This window comes from Mirounga angustirostris, unplaced genomic scaffold (assembly GCF_029215605.1).
Source record: "Mirounga angustirostris isolate CCGP_5_RB_7025 unplaced genomic scaffold, mMirAng1.0.hap1 SCAF_3, whole genome shotgun sequence".
NCBI classification, from domain to species: domain Eukaryota; kingdom Metazoa; phylum Chordata; class Mammalia; order Carnivora; family Phocidae; genus Mirounga; species Mirounga angustirostris.
In genome coordinates, this window is record NW_026991711.1 from 161,859,673 (window position 1) to 161,878,360 (window position 18,688).

Below are 18,688 nucleotides of genomic sequence, written 5' to 3' on the forward strand. Positions count from 1 at the left end.
TCCAACAGTACATTAAAAGGATTATTCACCACGACCAAGTGGAATTTATCCCTGGGCTGCAAGGTTAGTTCAACATCTGCAAATCAATCAACGTGATACAATACATTAACAAACGGAAGAACAAGAATCATACGATCCTCTCAATAGATGCAGAAAAAGCATTTGACAAAGTACAGCATCCTTTCTTGATCAAAACTCTTCAGAGTATAGGCATAGAGGGTACATACCTCAATATCATAAAAGCCATCTATGAAAAACCTACAGCGAATATCATTCTCAATGGGGAAAATCTGAGAGCTTTGCCCCTAAGGTCAGGAACGCGGCAGGGATGTCCACTATCACCACTGCTATTCAACATAGTATTAGAAGTCCTAGCCACAGCAATCGGACAACAAAAAGAAATCAAAGGTATCCATATCGGCAAAGAAGAAGTCAAACTCTCACTCTTTGCAGATGATATGATACTTTATGTGGAAAACCCCAAAGACTCCACCCCAAAACTTCTAGAACTCATACAGGAATTCAGTAAGGTGGCAGGATATAAAATCAATGCAGAGAAGTCAGTGGCATTCCTATACAGCAACAACAAGACAGAAGAAAGAGAAATTAAGGAGTCGATCCCATTTACAATTGTACCCAAAACCATAAGATACCTAGGAATAAATCTAACCAAAGAGGCAAAGTTTTCTGTACTCAGAAAACTATAAAATACTCATGAAAGAAATTGAGGAAGACACAAAGAAATGGAAAAACGTTCCATGCTCATGGATTGGAAGAACAAATGTTGTGAAGATGTCAATGCTACCTAGAGCAATCTACACATTCAATGCAATCCTCATCAAAATACCATCCACTTCTTTCAAAGAAATGGAACAAATAATCCTAAAATTTGTATGGAAACAGAAAAGACCCCAGATAGCCAGAGGAATGTTGAAAAAGAAAAGCAAAGCTGGTGGCATCACAATTCCGGACTTCCAGCTCTATTACAAAGCTGTCATCATCAAGACAGTATGGTACTGGCACAAAAACAGACACATAGATCAATGGAACAGAACAGAGAGCCCAGAAATGGACCCTCAACTCTATGGTCAACTCATCTTTGACAAAGCAGGAAAGAATGTCCAATGGAAAAAAGACAGTCTCTTCAACAAATGGTGTTGGGAAAATTGGACAGCCACATGCAGAAGAATGAAACTGGACCATTTCCTTACACCACACACAAAAATAGACTCCAAATGGTTGAAAGACCTAAATGTGAGACAGGAGTCCATCAAAATCCTAAAGGAGAACACAGGCAGCAACCTCTTCGACCTCAGCCGCAGCAACTTCTTCCTAGAAACATCGCCAAAGGCAAGGGAAGCAAGGGCAAAAATGAACTATTGGGTCTTCATCAAGATAAAAAGCTTTTGCACAGCAAAAGCAGCAGCCAACAAAACGAAAAGACAACCGACAGAATGGGAGAAGATATTTGCAAATGACATATCAGATAAAGGGCTAGTATCCAAAATCTATAAAGAACTTATCAAACTCAACACCCAAAGAACAACTAATCCAATCAAGAAATGGGCAGAAGACATGAACAGACATTTTTCCAAAGAAGACATCCAACTGGCCCACAGACACATGAAAAAGCACTCAACATCGCTCGGCATCAGGGAAATCCAAATCAAAACCTCAATGAGATACCACCTCACACCAGTCAGAATGGCTAAAATTAACAAGTCAGGAAATGACAGATGTTGGCAGGGATGCGGAGAAAGGGGAACCCTCCTACACTGTTGGTGGGAATGCAAGCTGGTGCAGCCACTCTGGAAAACAGTATGGAGATTCCTCAAAAAGTTGAAAATAGAGCTACCATACGATCCAGCAATTGCACTACTGGGTATTTACCCCAAAGATTCAAAAGTAGGGATCAGAAAGGGTACGTGCACCCCGATGTTTATAGCAGCAATGTCCACAATAGCTAAACTGTGGAGAGAGCCAAGATGTCCATCGACAGATGAATGGATAAAGAAGATGTGGTATGTATATACGATGGAATATTATGCAGCCATCAAAAGGAATGAGATCTTGCCATTTGCAATGACGTGGATGGAACTGGAGGGTATTATGCTGAGCGAAATAAGTCAATCAGAGAAAGACATGTATCATAGGACCTCACTGATATGAGGAATTCTTAATCTCAGGAAACTGAGGGTTGCTGGGGTGGGAGGGATGGGGTGACTGGGTGATAGATACTGGGGAGGGTATGTGCTCTGGTAAGCGCTGTGAATTGTGCAAGACTGTTGAATCTCAGATCTGTATCTACGAAACAAATAATGCAATATATGTTAAGAAAAAGAGGATAGCAGGAGGGGAAGAATGAAGGGGGGAAAATCAGAGGGGTAGACGAACCATGAGAGATGATGAACTCTGAAAAACAAACAGGGTTCTGGTGTGGGGGGGAGGATGGGTTAGCCTGGTGATGGGTATTAAAGAGGGCACGTTCTGCATGGAGCACTGGGTGTTATGCACAATCATGGAACAGTATATCAAACTAATGATGTAATGTATGGGGATTAACATAACAATAAAAAAATTAAAAAAAAAAACCCAAAAACATAGCTAGAAGCAAAATCACTTTCAATGTTCAATTGAAGATTTCAGGTGTTTCTTTCAGGATCAGCAAGTCAACTCTTGAAGACTTACTTTCCTGAAGGAATGAATGAAACTTTAATAAGAAACATTCTCTTTGGAGCAGTGAGAGGGTTGAGCTATCTGCATCAAAATGGCTGTATTCACAGGTATTTACTTACTTGTATTTTATAGAATGAATGGATTTAAGTGGAAGAAATAATGTAAGGAGCTTTTAGGAAGGAGCAGTTGAGTGTTAGGAGAGATAGGAAACTCGTAAGTGAAAATTGAGGGAGGAACGGGCCAGTAGGTACAGTAATTGTTTACATTTTATGTTTATTCACCAAAAATGTTCAGACCACATCCTGTTTACCAAATGCTGTGCTCAGTGTTCTGGTGGAGCGCCTGCCTTCGTGGAACTCTAGGGTATAAGCTGTAGGTAGTGATTCTCCTTGTGTCTTGTTTGTTTTTCTTATCTGCTTTTCAGCTCTGTGTCATTTTTATATCATGTACAAATTGGAACTAAACCTTTGATTTCTTAAATATTTTGTAGCACCTTAAAACTATCATATTAAATATCAGTTCTCTTATTTTTAAACTATAGATGCAGAAGTAATTGGCCGAATGTTAAAAACAACGTTGTTCTATGATATACTGGGACTTTTTCCCTTTTATTTTTAAATAAGCTTGTTTTTTTACTGTTCATTTCAATATCTTTAAAGCTTCTTACTATTCATTTTTAGGAACATTCTGGTTAACAGAGGAGTTCTAACATACTGTATTCTAATTAATCAAGGTTTTAATATAGTTAACCGGACTGTTGGCCATCCTCCTTCTGTTAGTTTCCAAATTCAGTATTTTGGATGAAAAACAAGGCTCTTGTATAATTTATCTGACAAAGGAAATTTTTATATAAAACATCTTTGTAAATGATGTTAATACCATGAGAGGCTAGGCTGCCTTTTATTGGATAATACTGCATTTAACTTTAAATTCTAACTTTATAATTCAAATATTACTTGACTTTTTAGACTTCTCTTTGGGTATATTGCAACAGTATCCTAAAACAGTGAAATTGATAATTTGATTCCATTCCTAGTTTGAAAAAAATATTATCCCTTCCAAATGTAGCTGTCAGTTGTATTTTCCCTTGTTCTAATGCTATATTAAATACTTGAAAGGATTCCTTAATTCCTCACTTTTCATATGTGTATGTATACATATATGTGTATATATGTGTTTGTATAAACACACTTATATATGTGTGCTATTTTATAATTTTATAAAGAGTAATTTCCAAGAGAATACATGGATTTGTTCTGACCAGATATTTATTCTTCCTTGGCCAATTTCCTAGTATTTAGGATTGTTTCTTTTTGTTCTAGGAGTATTAAAGCCAGCCATATCCTCATTTCTGGTGATGGCCTAGTGACCCTCTCTGGCCTGTCCCACCTGCATAGTTTGGTTAAGCACGGACAGAGGCATAGGGCTGTGTATGATTTCCCACAGTTCAGCACATCAGTGCAGCCGTGGCTGAGCCCAGAACTACTGAGACAGGTCAGGTGTGGCCTTCGTATTGGGTTGTCTGTGCATCTTGAGTGTCTTCTGAGCTTGACTAAAGGACAATTGTGCCCTTAGATTTGGATTGGTGAATGGCCTACTGCAAGACTTTTTTCCTCTTTCTTGTCAAAATTATGTTAGGGATTTTAAAATGTTTATACCACATATTAGGTATATCTTGATTTCTCACTTATGAGTTTTTTCCATTATTCCCACATCCTTTCTCAAAAAAGCACATTTATATAACTTTTTAAGTTATTTTCACTAAAGGACTTCAAATTAATTGTTCTACAGGATTTACATGGATATAATGTAAAGTCAGATATTTACAGTGTTGGGATTACAGCATGCGAATTGGCCAGTGGGCAGGTACCTTTCCAGGACATGCATAGGACTCAGGTAAATGCTATTAAGAGCCCCAAACTACTTTTTTTTTTCATAGGATCCCTTATATTCTAGATAATTTGTTAAACATCTTTGCTCTTAGAATCTTTATTGTTATTTTAATGTTTTCTCTGAAAAGGGTTGAAGGAAATTTTCTTTCTTTTAGATGTTGTTACAGAAACTGAAAGGTCCTCCTTATAGCCCATTGGATGTTAGTATCTTCCCTCAGTCAGAATCCAGAATGAAGAATTCCCGATCAGGTGTAGACTCTGGGATTGGAGAAAGTGTACTTGTCTCCAGTGGAACTCACATAGGAAATAGTGACAGATTGCAAACTCCATCCTCAAAAACTTTCTCTCCTGCCTTCTTTAGCTTGGTTCAGCTCTGTTTGCAACAAGATCCTGAGAAAAGGTAATATTGGCCACTTGTAAATAGCATCAAACTTACATGTTTTATATTTTATAGAAGCTTTGTGATACTCTCTTCCCACAAAATTCAAATCTCTTTTATCAATCTTTTGATCAAAAAATTACAGTCTAATCCAGAAAATATCAGTGCTAAGAACAAGTAGAGGCAGTGAGCAAATGGGACGAGTACTGGATCTGAAGTCAGAAGACTTGGTCTCTGGTCTCAGCTGTATCCCTTCTTAACCAAGTTATTTTGTAAAAATCAGTTCATCTTTCTGAACATTAATTACTGCATTTTTGTTGATACATTTTAGAAACTTCCAAGCAGTACAAAAATGTTGCTATAGCATAAATTATTATTGCAACTACATATGTGTTAGTATTTCAGAAATAAGGTGTATCTTTTTTTAGCCTCTTAATGCCTAGAATACTTCCTTAAAATTAGTAAGTGCCCAATAAATGTTATTTCTCAAATTAATTTTTCCCATTAGTCAACGCTGAAGCTAAGAATTGGGCTTCAGTTTTTTAGTATTGAATTTTATAGCTCTAAACCTAATTTCTAATATATTTTTACACCTAAAAATACACATTCTAACACAAGGCTCTTTTTTTCTTATAACTTTTAAAAAAATTTCAGACCATCTGCAAGCAGTTTATTGTCTCATGTTTTCTTCAAACAGGTAGGTTGATCTATCTTCTGTTGCCTAGATGTTTTTAAATACTATTAAAAATTCATTTCATTTTTTGGCTTAATGGGACAGTTTGGTAACCAAGATTCTTAATAATGACTTCCTTACAAAGTAAAGTTAAAAATAAGAAAACTTTTTTGGTAGTTCAATTACAGACTTTCTAAAATATTTCCATTCTGTGAAACAAAATGAGTAAAAACAGAGTATCATTAAATGTTACTATGCCCTCAATTTATATTTTGATTAGAGACATTTTAGTTTTCTATATTGGCTAGAGATGATGAAGGGGCAAAATAATTCTGATAAAAATTAGTTCATTTGGTTATTACTTCTTCCTGTTTTCAGATGATCAAAGGCATTTTTAGTGAAAATACCTAAAAACAAACAATTTTAAACACTTTTTACATTTTAAAAAGTCATTTATTGTTAACATAGCTAATGTATTGAATTTTTGAGTTTCTTTAACAGATGAAAGAAGAAAGCCAGGATTCAATACTTTCACTGTTGCCTCCTAAGCCATCAATAGCACTGTCTCCGGTGTCACCTTGGACTGAACCAGAATGTGATTTTCCTGATGAAAAAGACTTAAACTGGGAATTCTAGGACTACCACATCCTTTATGTCCTAGATACTTGACACTTTCTCCCTGCTGCTTTTCTTCTGTATTGCTAGGTACAAATACTAGAATTATACTTGAAAATACAGTTGGTGCACTGGAGAGTCTATTTATTAAAACCACTCTCTTCAAAGGAGCATGAGTTCATAGCCTATTTGGTTAACTCAGAGTTCTAGTATGACTCCAGGAAAACTTCAGAATTATGAATCTAGCTACATTTAGTGTCATCTGTTCTCAATTGTTTTTCCCCAAGCTGTGACTAACGCCCCTTCTTGATCTTTCAATATAATTTTTGAGCCAGTTTTCAGCATTTTGTTGCCCTCAGGGGAATGAGCCCTCAGAGGACAGTGCTTCCAAGTACATTTTTTACTTCCAGATTCTCTAGCCTTTTTGATCAGCTGTTTTAGACCAACAGGCTAGTTTATCCTGGCATCAAAACCCTTTTTTGATTGATAGAAGGGAAAATGTTTATACTTTCCCATTTTATTCTGTTAATACTTACGGTAATATCAAACTGAGCCTCACATTAAATGATTCACTTGAAATATATAGAGAAATTGTAATTTGCTTTGTTTTTTTCATTTTTAAGAGGCTAAAGTGACACTTTTCTACTTCTGTAAATTATAGATTCTAAATTCATGCACCCTGTGGGAGCTCAATAAAGATTTATTGAATTGAGTTTATGTTTTTATTTTTGTGATTTGATAAAGCTAAAACACAGATTCTAATTTGTTTTGCCAAGGAAAGCCTCTTTTCAAATGGATTTATTTACATAACATACATGAATTGGGGACAACCTGGTATTCAATGAGGCAGAAGATGTTCTGGCCCTTTATATGATTATTCTTGCTCCTGTAGGGGATACAACATTTAAGGACATAAAGATCTTAATTAATGGTTTTACCTTATTAGCAAAAAAGAGAGATGTGTCTCAAAGAGTACATAGTTTAAACTGTGGTAAATTGGGACCTACCTCAGTTAATGGATTGTCTTAATCTTATTTAACATTACATTAAAAATTCAGATGATTGTCTTAAGACTAAAGAATTAAAACCAATGAGACAAATAATGCAAAAATGAATAGACAATTTGAAACACAAACCTTTTCATGTTTATTGGCCAGCTCTCCTCAAGAATGTTTAAGTTACTCCATCAAGTAAGCCATGAAGACCTGCCAAGGTGGAAGAGAGAGGACATAAATACCAGTTGAGGCCCTGAGATCACCTGTAGTAGTGGGGACTGTAGTTCATTCCACTAACCTCCTCCTATTTCCTCTAGGTAAGAGAGGCTAACAGGAACCATAGAGCCTGGGTGAGAGTTGATGTTAGTGCAAAAGGTGGACTCTGGAAGCCACGAAGCAGTGCTTCTCAGATCTCCTGTGTATTAGAGGAGTATTAGAGTTCTCCAGAGAAACAGAACCAATAGGATATTTATTATAAGGAATAAATATGGCTTATACTATTATGGAGACTAACAAGTCCCAAGATTTGCAAGGTGAGTGAGCAACCTGCAGACCCGGGAGAATTAATGATGTAGTTCCAGTGCAAAGGCAGGAAAAAGCTGATGCTCCTCTTTGAAGGCGGTTAGGCAGAAGGAATTATCTCTTACTCAAGGGAGAGTCAGCCTAGTCAATGTCTTTGTTCTATTCAGGTCTTCCACTGATGAGGCCGACCCACATCAAGGAAGGCAGTCTGCTTTATTCAGTCTATAGATTTAGTCAATTTCCTCAAAAAACTTCCTTACAGAAATAGCCAGAATAATGTTTGACCAAATAAATGGACTCCCTGTGGCTCAGTTAAATCGACACATAAAACTAACCATCATGATAGATATTGATAGCTTCATCCTGAGATCACTTGCCTTAAATTTTGCACCATAGGCTCCTTGCTTGCTGTATTAATTTTCTATCGCTGATGTAACAAATTACCACAAATTTAGTGGCATAAAACAATACAGATTTATTTTCTTACAGTTCTAAAGGTCAGAAATTTCAAATGGGTTGAGAGGGCTATATTCCTTCTAGGGGCCCTAGGGAGAAATCTGCCTTTGCCAATTTCTAGAAACTACCTGCCTGCCTTTGTGGACCAATATTATTCCAGCTTCTGTTTCAAGTGATCACACCTCTGATTGACCCTTCTGCCTCTCTCTTGTAAGGGCTCTTGGGCCTACCCCGAAAATGCAAGATAATCTCCCCAACTCAAGATCCTTAATTCAATCACAGCTTCAAAGTCTCTCTTGCCATGTAAGGCAACATAATCACAGGTTCCAGGAATTAGGATGTGGATATATTTGGGGTGAAGGGGGAGGAGAGTCATTATTCTGCCTTACCACACGTCTGATTTCATCTTGGTGTCTGCTTTCTAAAGAACCAAACTGATATAGTCACCTTAGCAAAATGCCCTCCTATGAGCTGCTGTAGTACTTTCCCCAAACAGCACTTACACAACTCTATACTTGTGTATTTATGTCCCCAGTAGACTGTGGACTCCTTGGAATTATTGTCTTATTCACTACTATATTCCTAGTGTTTGGCAAAGTGTTTGGCATATTGTAGACATTTAATAAATATTTAAGGAATTCTTCCTTGAATAAAGGTTATGAGGGTTTTTTGTTTTTTTAAAAAAAGGACTTGAAAAAATTTGAGAGATGTCTATGGTAATTTTGATTTCTATGGAAACTTTTGACGATATGTTACAATATTGATATTATGTTACAAGATTGCCTCTAGAAGTTTAGTGAGGTAAAGGGATTTCAGTTTTCATTTAGTAAATATCTCCTCTACTATAAGCTAGGTCAGTGGTTTTCCTCTTAAGTACTACTGGTCAATTGCCTGTTCTCAAATCCACTTATTCACTCTTCCCCTGCTCTGCTTCATTGGGAACTACATTTCCCATGCACCCTCACTCTCTGGTTTCCAGGGAGGCACCAGTGGAAGATCAGAGTATAAGAGGAGACAGAAGAAATGTATTTCTTGCTCACCTTTTGTCCCACTTCCCTGTTTTTTGTGGTGTCTCTGGCAGCAGCTGTACCTTCTTCGTCTTCTTGCTTTAGGACTCAGGTAACACCACTTCTTGCTGTCCCTTCCATCCTAGGGCGGGTATCACTTCCTGCTCTTGCTAATCTTTGGATTGCCTCACTATCCATTTTGATTTCTTAGCCTTAGTTCCATCACCAATGAAACCAGTTCCCTGTGTTCCTTCTAACTTGACAGATCCAGAGTTACTTTCCCAATTCCCTGACTGATACACATACTGACAACCTTGAAGATTACTAGAAATTCTTGGTCTCCAAAAAAAAAAAATTATTACCTATTGATTATACCATTAAGTGAATGATCAAGAATCCATTTTCCAATTCTATTTAAGCCCCCCCATAGTCTTTATGATTTATGGTAGAAAAATTGACCAATATTCTGTAAATTGAAGTTTTTCTCAAGAGCAAACCAAAGTCTGACAAGATCCAAATATTGTACTTGATAGGAATAGAACATATAGGAGCCTGGGAAGATGGTGGAGTAGGAGGATCCTAAGCTCAGCTTGTCCCATGGATACATCTAGATAACAGCCACATCAGTGCACCTAACCCCCAAAACAACCCAGACTGGCAGAACAGGCCCTCCATAGTTAATTGTTGAGAGGAGGCCACAAGGAAAATGGTAGGAGGGGCAGAGATGCAGTCAGCACCCAAACTCTCAGCAAGACTAACCAGAAAAGGGATGGACACCACAAGAATAGAGAAAGGAGAGGAACAGACCACACTTCAGGCACTGCAGACACGGGGTGCTTGCACTGGGAAGATGAGTTACCACAACATCTAGATTTGAAAAGCAATGGGGATTAACTTGATGAGTTTACAATCAGCAGGGCTTAACTCCTGGTACTTTAAAGATCAGTGGGCTTAGACCTAGGAGAGTGAGAGGGTGAGTTGGAGCCAGACATCTAATCTGAATGCCATCACCACCCACCAATAAGGGACAACTCAGGGAAAATGCCCCACAGTTTCATGCAACCCTTAACCCCAGCAAATGGGCTGAAGGCAGGCATCTGGTCCAACCCAACTATTATGCCCAACACAGCCCCAGATGGGCCCCTTAACAGAACAGGGACCAAACCCTGCCCACAACAGGCAAAGAGAGCCATGGCAGAAGGCAAATGTGACTCAATCACAACAGTGCATGCAACCACACAGAGGAGACACCCTTGAAGCTCCTCGTTCTGGTGAACAGGGGACATTGCACGACAGGACCTCTTCAAAAGGCCACTACTTTTAAGATCAGGAGATGTAGCTGACTTTCCCAATACATAGACAAAATGGGGCCGGGGGTGGGGGGGGGAGGACTATGCCCCAGATGAAGGAACAGGACAAAATCACAACCAAAGAGCTAAATGAGATGGATATAAGCAATATGCCAGATAAAGAATCCAAAGTAATGGTCATTAAGATAATTGACATGAGAAAAGAGAGGAGGATCTCAGTGAGACCCTCAACAAAGAGGTAGAAAATATAAAAAACCAGACATGAACTCAAAAACTAAAAAATACACTAGAGGAAATAAATAGTAGACTAGAGGATGCAAAACAGATCAGCAAGTTGGGAGACAAAGTAATGGAAAGTGATCAAGCTGAATAACAAAAAGAAAATAGAATCAGAAAAATGAAAATAGGTTAAGGAACTCAGCAACACCATCTAGTATAATAATAACATTTGTATTGTAGGGTTCCCAGAGGAGAAGAAAAAGAGGGAAGAAAATTTGAAAAATTGCTGAAAACTTCCCTAATCTAGGGAAGGAAACACATCCAGAAACAGGAGGCACAGTGAGGCACAATGAGCCCCCTATAAAATCAACCCGAGGAGGTCCACACCAAGACACAATAAAATGGCAAAGTAGTTACAGAGAATTTTAAAACCAGCAAGAGAAAAGAAAAGTTATATACAAGGGAAACTCCATAAGGCTATCTTCTGATTTTTTAGCAGGAACTTCACAGGCCACAAGGGAGTGGAATGATATATTCAAAGTGCTGAAAGAAAAAACCTGCAACCAAAAATACTCTATCCAGTAATTTTATCATTCAGAATAGACAGAGAGATAAAGGAATTCTCACCACTAAACCAGCCTTATAAGAAATGTTAAAAGGAATTAATTCTTTCAGTGAAAAGAAAAAACCATAGACAGGAGTAAGAAAATTAGAAAAGGAAAAAACTTCACAGGTACATACAAACATAATAAAGGTAGTAGATAAATCACTTATAAGTCCAGTACAGGGGACTTCCAGCAAAGATGGTGGAGTATGAAGGCCCTAAACTCACCTCTTCCCCTGGATTCAACTAGATGACACTCACATCAGTATAACCCAGAAAATGACCCAAAGACTGGGAGAATAACTCCACAACTAAATGTAGAGAAGAGGCCACGTTCCTATCAGAGACATGGTGGGGAGCTTAACCCTACAGGTCTGCCTGCCAGAGGTGGGTTGCTATAGGTGCAGACATGGGCAAGAAATAGACTACACACAGGGGAGGCTGCACAGAGAAGAAAAATCACCATAGCAATTGGCTTTGAAAATCAGAAGGGCCAAATTTTGTGAGTTTTTAAGACCAGTGAGACTTAAAACCTGCAATTTTAAAAATCAGTGGCCTTAGCTCTGGGACAGCACTGAAGGTGATAGGAAGCTGAGTCCCCACACTTAAAGTGACAGCATGACACACAGCCTGTGGAGACACAGTTTAGAAGCAGTAATTTGAAAAAATTCCTGGAACATATAGGAGGGAAAATTATTGACTAATGTCAGTCTATGGGGGACTTTTTCAGGAACAAAGGAGCAGGCAGGCACCCTTTCCCTCCCCTGTTCCCCAGCATAAACACACAGCCACCTGTGGGAACCGTCATTCACTACCTAAATTGCTTAAACTACATCACCCTCCCTAGTGCTTCTGTGGATCTGCCCCTTCCACACAGGCCTGCCTCAGCCCTGGTGTTGCTGGTGCCCTCCCCAGCAAGACCAGCATGCAAACTTTGCCAACACTGTATCTCCCAACTGTGCACTTTGCAGGGCCTTTATCCTGGTGGCAGCTTGTCACCTCCTGGGGAAGATGCATGTACCTTGTTAAAACTGCACTCCCCCATGCATGCTTTATGGAGCAGCCTGTGTGCCCCCATCTCTGCAGCAGCTGCATGTCCCCTGTGGAAGAGGATGAGTGCCATCTTGTTAAAAGTGCACACACCACCCACTCCTTTGAAGAGCAGGAGATATAGCTCAGTTTCCTACTACACAAAAACAGACACAGAGAGGCAAAATGAGGAGACAGGGGAATATGTCCCAAGTGAATAGGAAAAATCCAGCAAGAGGCCTAAGCAAAACAGATATAAGTAATATGCCTCATAGAGAATTTAAAGTAATGTTCGTAAAAATACTCATGGGACTTGAGAAGAGTAGAGGACATCAAGAGACCCTTAACACATATTTAAAAAAAGATGAAGGACACAATAATTGAAATTAAAAATATACTAGATGGAATAAATAGCAAGCTAGAAGACACAGAACAAATGAGTGACCTGGAGGGCAGAGTAATGAAAAGAAATCAAGCTAAGTGGTAAGAAAAAAAATTATGCAAAATGAGAACAGACTTAGGGAACTCAATGACTCTCTCAAGCATACTAACATTATAGAGATTATAGTGATCCCAGAAGGAGAAGAAAGAGAAAAGGGAGCAGAAAATTTATTTGAAGAAATAATATCTGAAAACTTCCCAAATTGGGGGAAGGAAATAAATTCAGATCCAGGAGACACAGAGATGCCCGACTCAACAAAATCAACCCAAAGAGGTCCACACCAAAACACATAGTAATTAAAATGGCAAAAAGCAGTGATAAAGAATTTGAAAAACAGCAAGAGAAAAGAAAACAGTTACATACAAGGGAAACCCCATAAGGCTATCAGTGAGTTTTTCAATAGAAACTTTGCAGGCCAGAAGGGAGTGGCATGATAGATTCAAAGTGCTGAAAGGAAAAAATCTGCAGCCAAGAATACTCAATCCAGCAAGACTATCATTCAGAATACAGAGTGTCCCAGACAAACAAGTGTTAAAGGAGTTTGTGACCACTAAACCAGCCATTCAAGAAATGTTAAAGGGGACCCTTTTGGATGGAAAGGAAAGACCATAAGTAAAAGAAAAAAAGGAAGCACAAAAGCAGGAAAAAGAATTATATCTGTAAAAATCAGTCAAGGGACTCACAAAATGAAGTATGATACCATATACCTAAAATATGGGGAGAAGAGGAGTAAAGAATAGATTCAAAGTTAAGCAACCATCTGCTTAATATAGACTGCTATATGTAGATGTGATTTACAAACCTAATGGTAACCACAAATAAAAAACCAGTGAAAGATATGCAAAAGAGAAATGAATCCAAGTTAATCATTAAAGAAAGCCAACTTATGGTTAAAAAAAGAGCAAAGGAAGAAAGGAACAAAGAAGATCCATAAAAACAAACAGAAAACAAATAACAAAATGGTAATTAATACATATCTATCAATAATTACTTTGAATTTAAATGGACTAAGCACTCCAATCAAAAGGCATAGGGTGATAAAATAGATAAAAACATAGGACCATTTATGCTGCCTACAAGACAATCACTTCATACCTAAAGACACATGCAGATTGAAAGGGGATGGAGAAACATTTATCATGCAAATGAATATGAAAAGAAAGCTGGGGTATCAATACTTATATCAGACAAAATTGACTTCAAAACAAAGACTGTAACAAGAGACAAAGGACACTATATAATCATTAAGGGGACAATCCAGCAAGAAGACATATAATTGTAAATACTTATGCAAACAACGTGGGAACACCAAAACACATAAAACAGTTAATAACAAATATAAAGTAATACAATAATAGTAGGGGACTTTAACACCCCACTTACATCAATGGACAGATCATCTCAACAGAAAATCAGCAAGGAAATAGTGGCTTTGAATGACACATTGGACAAGATAAACTTAACAGATACATTCAGAACATTTCATCCTAAAACAGCATAATACACATTCTTTCCAAGTGCACATGGAATATTCTCCAGAATAGATCACATATAAGGTCACAAAACAAGTCTCAACAATTTCAAAAAGTTCAGAGTTATACCATGCATCTTTTCTGACCATAATGCAATGAAATTAGAAATAAACCACAAGATAAAAATCTGGAAAGAGCACAAATATATGGAGGTTAACATGCTACTAAATTGATGAATAGGTCAACAAAGAAATCAGAAGGAATAAAAAAATACATAGAGGAGGAAGTCTAGGATGACAGATGAGTAGGAGACCTTAATTTTGTGTGGTCCCAGGAATTCAGCTAGCTAGCTACCAAACCATAGGGAACACCTGCAAACTCAACCAGACACAGAATGACGATTATAAAGATACTGGCTGGGCTTGAAAAAAAGCATGGAAGATGCTAGAGAAACACTTTCTGGAGAAATACAAGAACTACAATCTAACCAAGTCAAAACCAAAAAGGCTATTAATGAGGTGCAATCAAAATGGAGGCTCTAACTGCTAGGATAAATAAGGCAGAAGAGAAAATTAGTGATATAGAAGACCAAATGATGGTGAATAAAGAAGCTGAGAAAAAGAGAGATAAACAACTACTGGATCATGAGGGGAGAATTTGAGACATAAGTGATACCATAAAATGAAAAATTATTAGAATAATTGGGATCCCAGAAGAAGAAAGAGAGAGAGGGGCAGAAGGTATAATTATAGCAAATTATAGCAGAGAACTTCCCAAATCTGAGGAAGGAAACAGGCATCAAAATCCAGGAGGCACAGAGAACCCCCCTCAAAATCAATAAAAATAGGTCAACACCCCAACATATAATAGTGAAACTTAAAAATCTCAGAGATAAAGAATAAATCCTGAAGGCAGCTTGGGACAAGAGGTCTGTAACCTATAAGGATAGGAATATTAGATTGACAGCAGACCTATCCACAGAGACCTGGCAGGCCAAAAAGGACTGGCATGATATATTCAGGGTGCTAAAGGAGAAAAATACACATCCAAGAATACTTTATCCAGACAGGATGTCATTCAAAATAGAAGGGGTGATAAAAAGCTTCCAGGACAAACAGAAACTAAAAGAATTTGCGATCACCAAACCAGCCTTACAAGAAATACTGGAAGGGGTCCTCTAAGCAAAGAGAGAACCCAAGAGTAATATAGACCAGAATGGAACAGAGACAATATATAGTAACAGTCACTTTACAGGTAATACAATGGCACTAAATTCATATCTTTCAATAGATACCCTGAATGTAAATGGGCTAAATGCCCCAATCAAAAGACAAAGGGTATCAGATTGGATAAAAAAGCAAGATCCATCAATATGCTGTCTGCAAGACACTCACTTTAGATCCAAAGACACCTCCAGATTGAAAGTGAGGGGGTGGAAAACCATTTATCATGCTAGTGAACAACAAAAGAAAGCTGCAGTGGCAATCCTTATATCAGACAAATTAGATTTTAAACCAAAAACTGTAATAAGAGATGAGGAAGGACACTATACCATAATTAAAGGGTCTATCCAACAAGAAGATCTAACAATTGTTAAATATTTATGCCCCTAACATGGGAGCAGCCAATTATATAAGGAAATTAATAACAAAATCAAAGAAACATACTGATAATAATACAATAAGAGTAGGGGACTTTAACACCCCCCTCACTGCAATGGACAGATCATCTAAGCAGAAGATCAACAAGGAAATAAGGGCTTTGACTAACACACTGGATCAGATGGACTTCACAGATATATTCAGAACATTCCATCCCAATGCAATAGAATACACATCCTTCTCTAGGGCACATGGAACATTCTCCCGAATAGATCACATCCTAGATCACAAATCAGGTCTCAACTGGTACCAAAAGATTGGGATCATTCTCTGCATATTTTCTGACCACAATACTTTGAAACTCGAACTCAATCATGAGAGGAAAATTGGAAAGAACTCAAATACATGGAGGCTAAAGAGCATCCTACTAAAGAATGAATGGGTCAACCAGGAAATTAAAGAAGAATTAAAAAAAATCATGGAAACAAATGAAAATGAAAACACAACAGTTCAAAATCTTTGGGATGCAGCAAGGCAGTCCTAAGAGGGAAGTATATAGCAATACAAGCCTTTCTCAAGAAACAAGACAGGTCTCAAATACACAACCTAACCCTACACCTAAAGGAGCTGGAAAAAGAACAGCAAATAAAGCCTAACCCCAACAGGAGAAGAGAAATAATAAAGATTGGAGCAGAAATCAATGAAATAGAAACCAAAAGAACAGCAGAACAGATCGACGAAACTAGGAGCTGCTGCTTTGAAAGAATTAATAAGATCAATAAACCCCAGGCCAGACTTCTCAAAAAGAAAAGAGAAAGGACCCAAATTAATAACATCATGATTGATAGAGATCACAACCAACACTGAAGAAATAACAAACAATTACAAGAACATATTATGAGCAACTATATGCCAACAAATAAAGGAATCTGGAAGAAATGGATGCATTCCTAGAGACATAAAAACTACCAAAACTGAACCAGGAAGAAATAGAAAACCTGAACAGACCCATAACCAGCAAGAAAATTGAAGCAGTAATCAAAAATCTCTCAACAAACAAGAGCCCAGGACTGAAGGGCTTCCCAGGGGAAGTCTACCAAACATTAAAAGAAGAATTAATACCTATTCCTCTGAAGCTGTTTCAAAAAATTGAAATGGAAGGAAAACTTCCAAACTCTATGAGGCCAGCATTACCTTGATCCAAAATCCAAAGACCCCAACAAAAAGGAGAATTACAGACAAATATCCCTGATGAACATGGATGCAAAAATTCTCACCAAAATACTAGCCAATAGGATCCAACAGTACATTAAAAGGATTATTCACCACGACCAAGTGGGATTTATTCCTGGGCTGCAAGGTTGGTTCAACATCCACAAATCAATCAATGTGATACACTACATAAATAAAAGAAAATATTAAGATACTCTCAATAGATGCAGAAAAAGCATTTGACAAAGTACAGCATCCTTTCTTGATTAAAACTCTTCACAGTATAGGGATAGAGGGTACAAACCTCAATATCATAAAAGGCATCTATGAAAAACCCAGTGAATATCATCTTCAGTGGGGAAAACTGAGCTTTTCCCCTAAGGTTAGGAACATGGCAGAGATGTCCACTATCACCACTGCTGTTCAACATAGTACTAGAAGTCCTAGCCTCAGCAATCAGACAACAAAAAGAAGTAAAAGGCATCCAAATTGGCAAAGAAGTCAAACTCTCACTCTTGGGGTGCCTGGGTGGCTCAGTCATTAAGCATCTGCCTTCAGCTCAGGTCATGATCTCAGGGTCCTGGGATCGAGCCCACATCAGGTTCCCTGCTCCGTGGGAAACCTGTTTCTCCCTCTACCAGTCCCCCTGCTTGTGTTCCCTCTCTCACTATGTCTCTCTCTGTCAAATAAATAAATAAAATCTTTGAAAAAAAAAAACTCTCACTCTTTGCTGATGACATGATACTCTATGTAGAAAACCCAAAAGACTCCACCCCAAAATTGCTAGAACTTATATAGGAATTCAGTAAAGTGGCAGGATATAAAATCAATGCACAGAAATCAGTTGCATTTCTATACACCAACAACAAGACAGAAGAAAGAGAAATTAAGGGAGTCAATTCCATTTACAACTGCACCCAAAACCATAAGATACCTACAAATAAACCTAACCAAAGAGGCAAAGGATCTGTACTCAGATCTATAGAATACTCATGAAAGAGACTGAGGAAGACACAAAGAAATGGAAAAACGTTCCATGCTCATGGATTGGAAGAACAAATGTTGTGAAGATGTCAATGCTACCTAGAGCAATCCACACATTCAATGCAATCCCCATCAAAATATCATCTACTTTTTTCACAGAACTGGAACAAATAATCCTAAAATTTGTATGGAAACAGAAAAGACCTTGAATAGCCAAAGAAGGAATGTTGAAAAAGAAAACCAAAGCTGGTGGCATTACAATTCTGGACTTCAAGCTCTATTACAAAGCTGTAATCATCAAGACAGTATGGTACTGGCACAAAAACAGACACATAGATCAATGGAACAGAACAGAGAACTCAGAAATGGACCCTCAACTCTATGGTCAACTAATCTTCAACAAAGCAGGAAAGAATATCCAATGGAAAAAAAAGACAGTCTCTTCAACAAATGGTACTGGGAAAATTGGACAGCCACATGCAGAAGAATGAAACTGGACCATTTCCTTACATCATACACAAAAATAGACTCAAAATGGATGAAAGACCTAAATGTAACACAGGAATCCATCAAAAATACGTGAGAATACAGGCAGGAACC

General features: G+C 37.9%; 1 protein-coding gene across 5 annotated transcripts in view; it reads left to right on the forward strand.

The window, feature by feature from the left end:
* The window catches only part of STRADB (STE20 related adaptor beta), a 43,601-nt gene extending 36,654 nt beyond the window's left edge, over nucleotides 1-6,947 (forward strand). Inside the window, exons 7-12 of one of the 5 annotated variants that reach the window (XM_045868217.3) lie at nucleotides 2,660-2,783; nucleotides 3,999-4,170; nucleotides 4,468-4,572; nucleotides 4,724-4,968; nucleotides 5,602-5,644; nucleotides 6,110-6,244. In XM_045868217.3, coding sequence (XP_045724173.1) covers nucleotides 2,660-2,783; nucleotides 3,999-4,170; nucleotides 4,468-4,572; nucleotides 4,724-4,968; nucleotides 5,602-5,644; nucleotides 6,110-6,118 — 698 coding nt within the window. In that variant the 3' untranslated portion in view covers nucleotides 6,119-6,244. Of the gene's footprint in view, nucleotides 1-2,659; nucleotides 2,784-3,998; nucleotides 4,171-4,467; nucleotides 4,573-4,723; nucleotides 4,969-5,601; nucleotides 5,645-6,109 lie in introns of all 5 variants that reach the window. The other 4 variants (XM_045868216.3, XM_064586920.1, XM_054506064.2 and 1 more) reach the window with 4 other exon arrangements.
* Nucleotides 6,948-18,688: the final 11,741 nt, after the last annotated feature.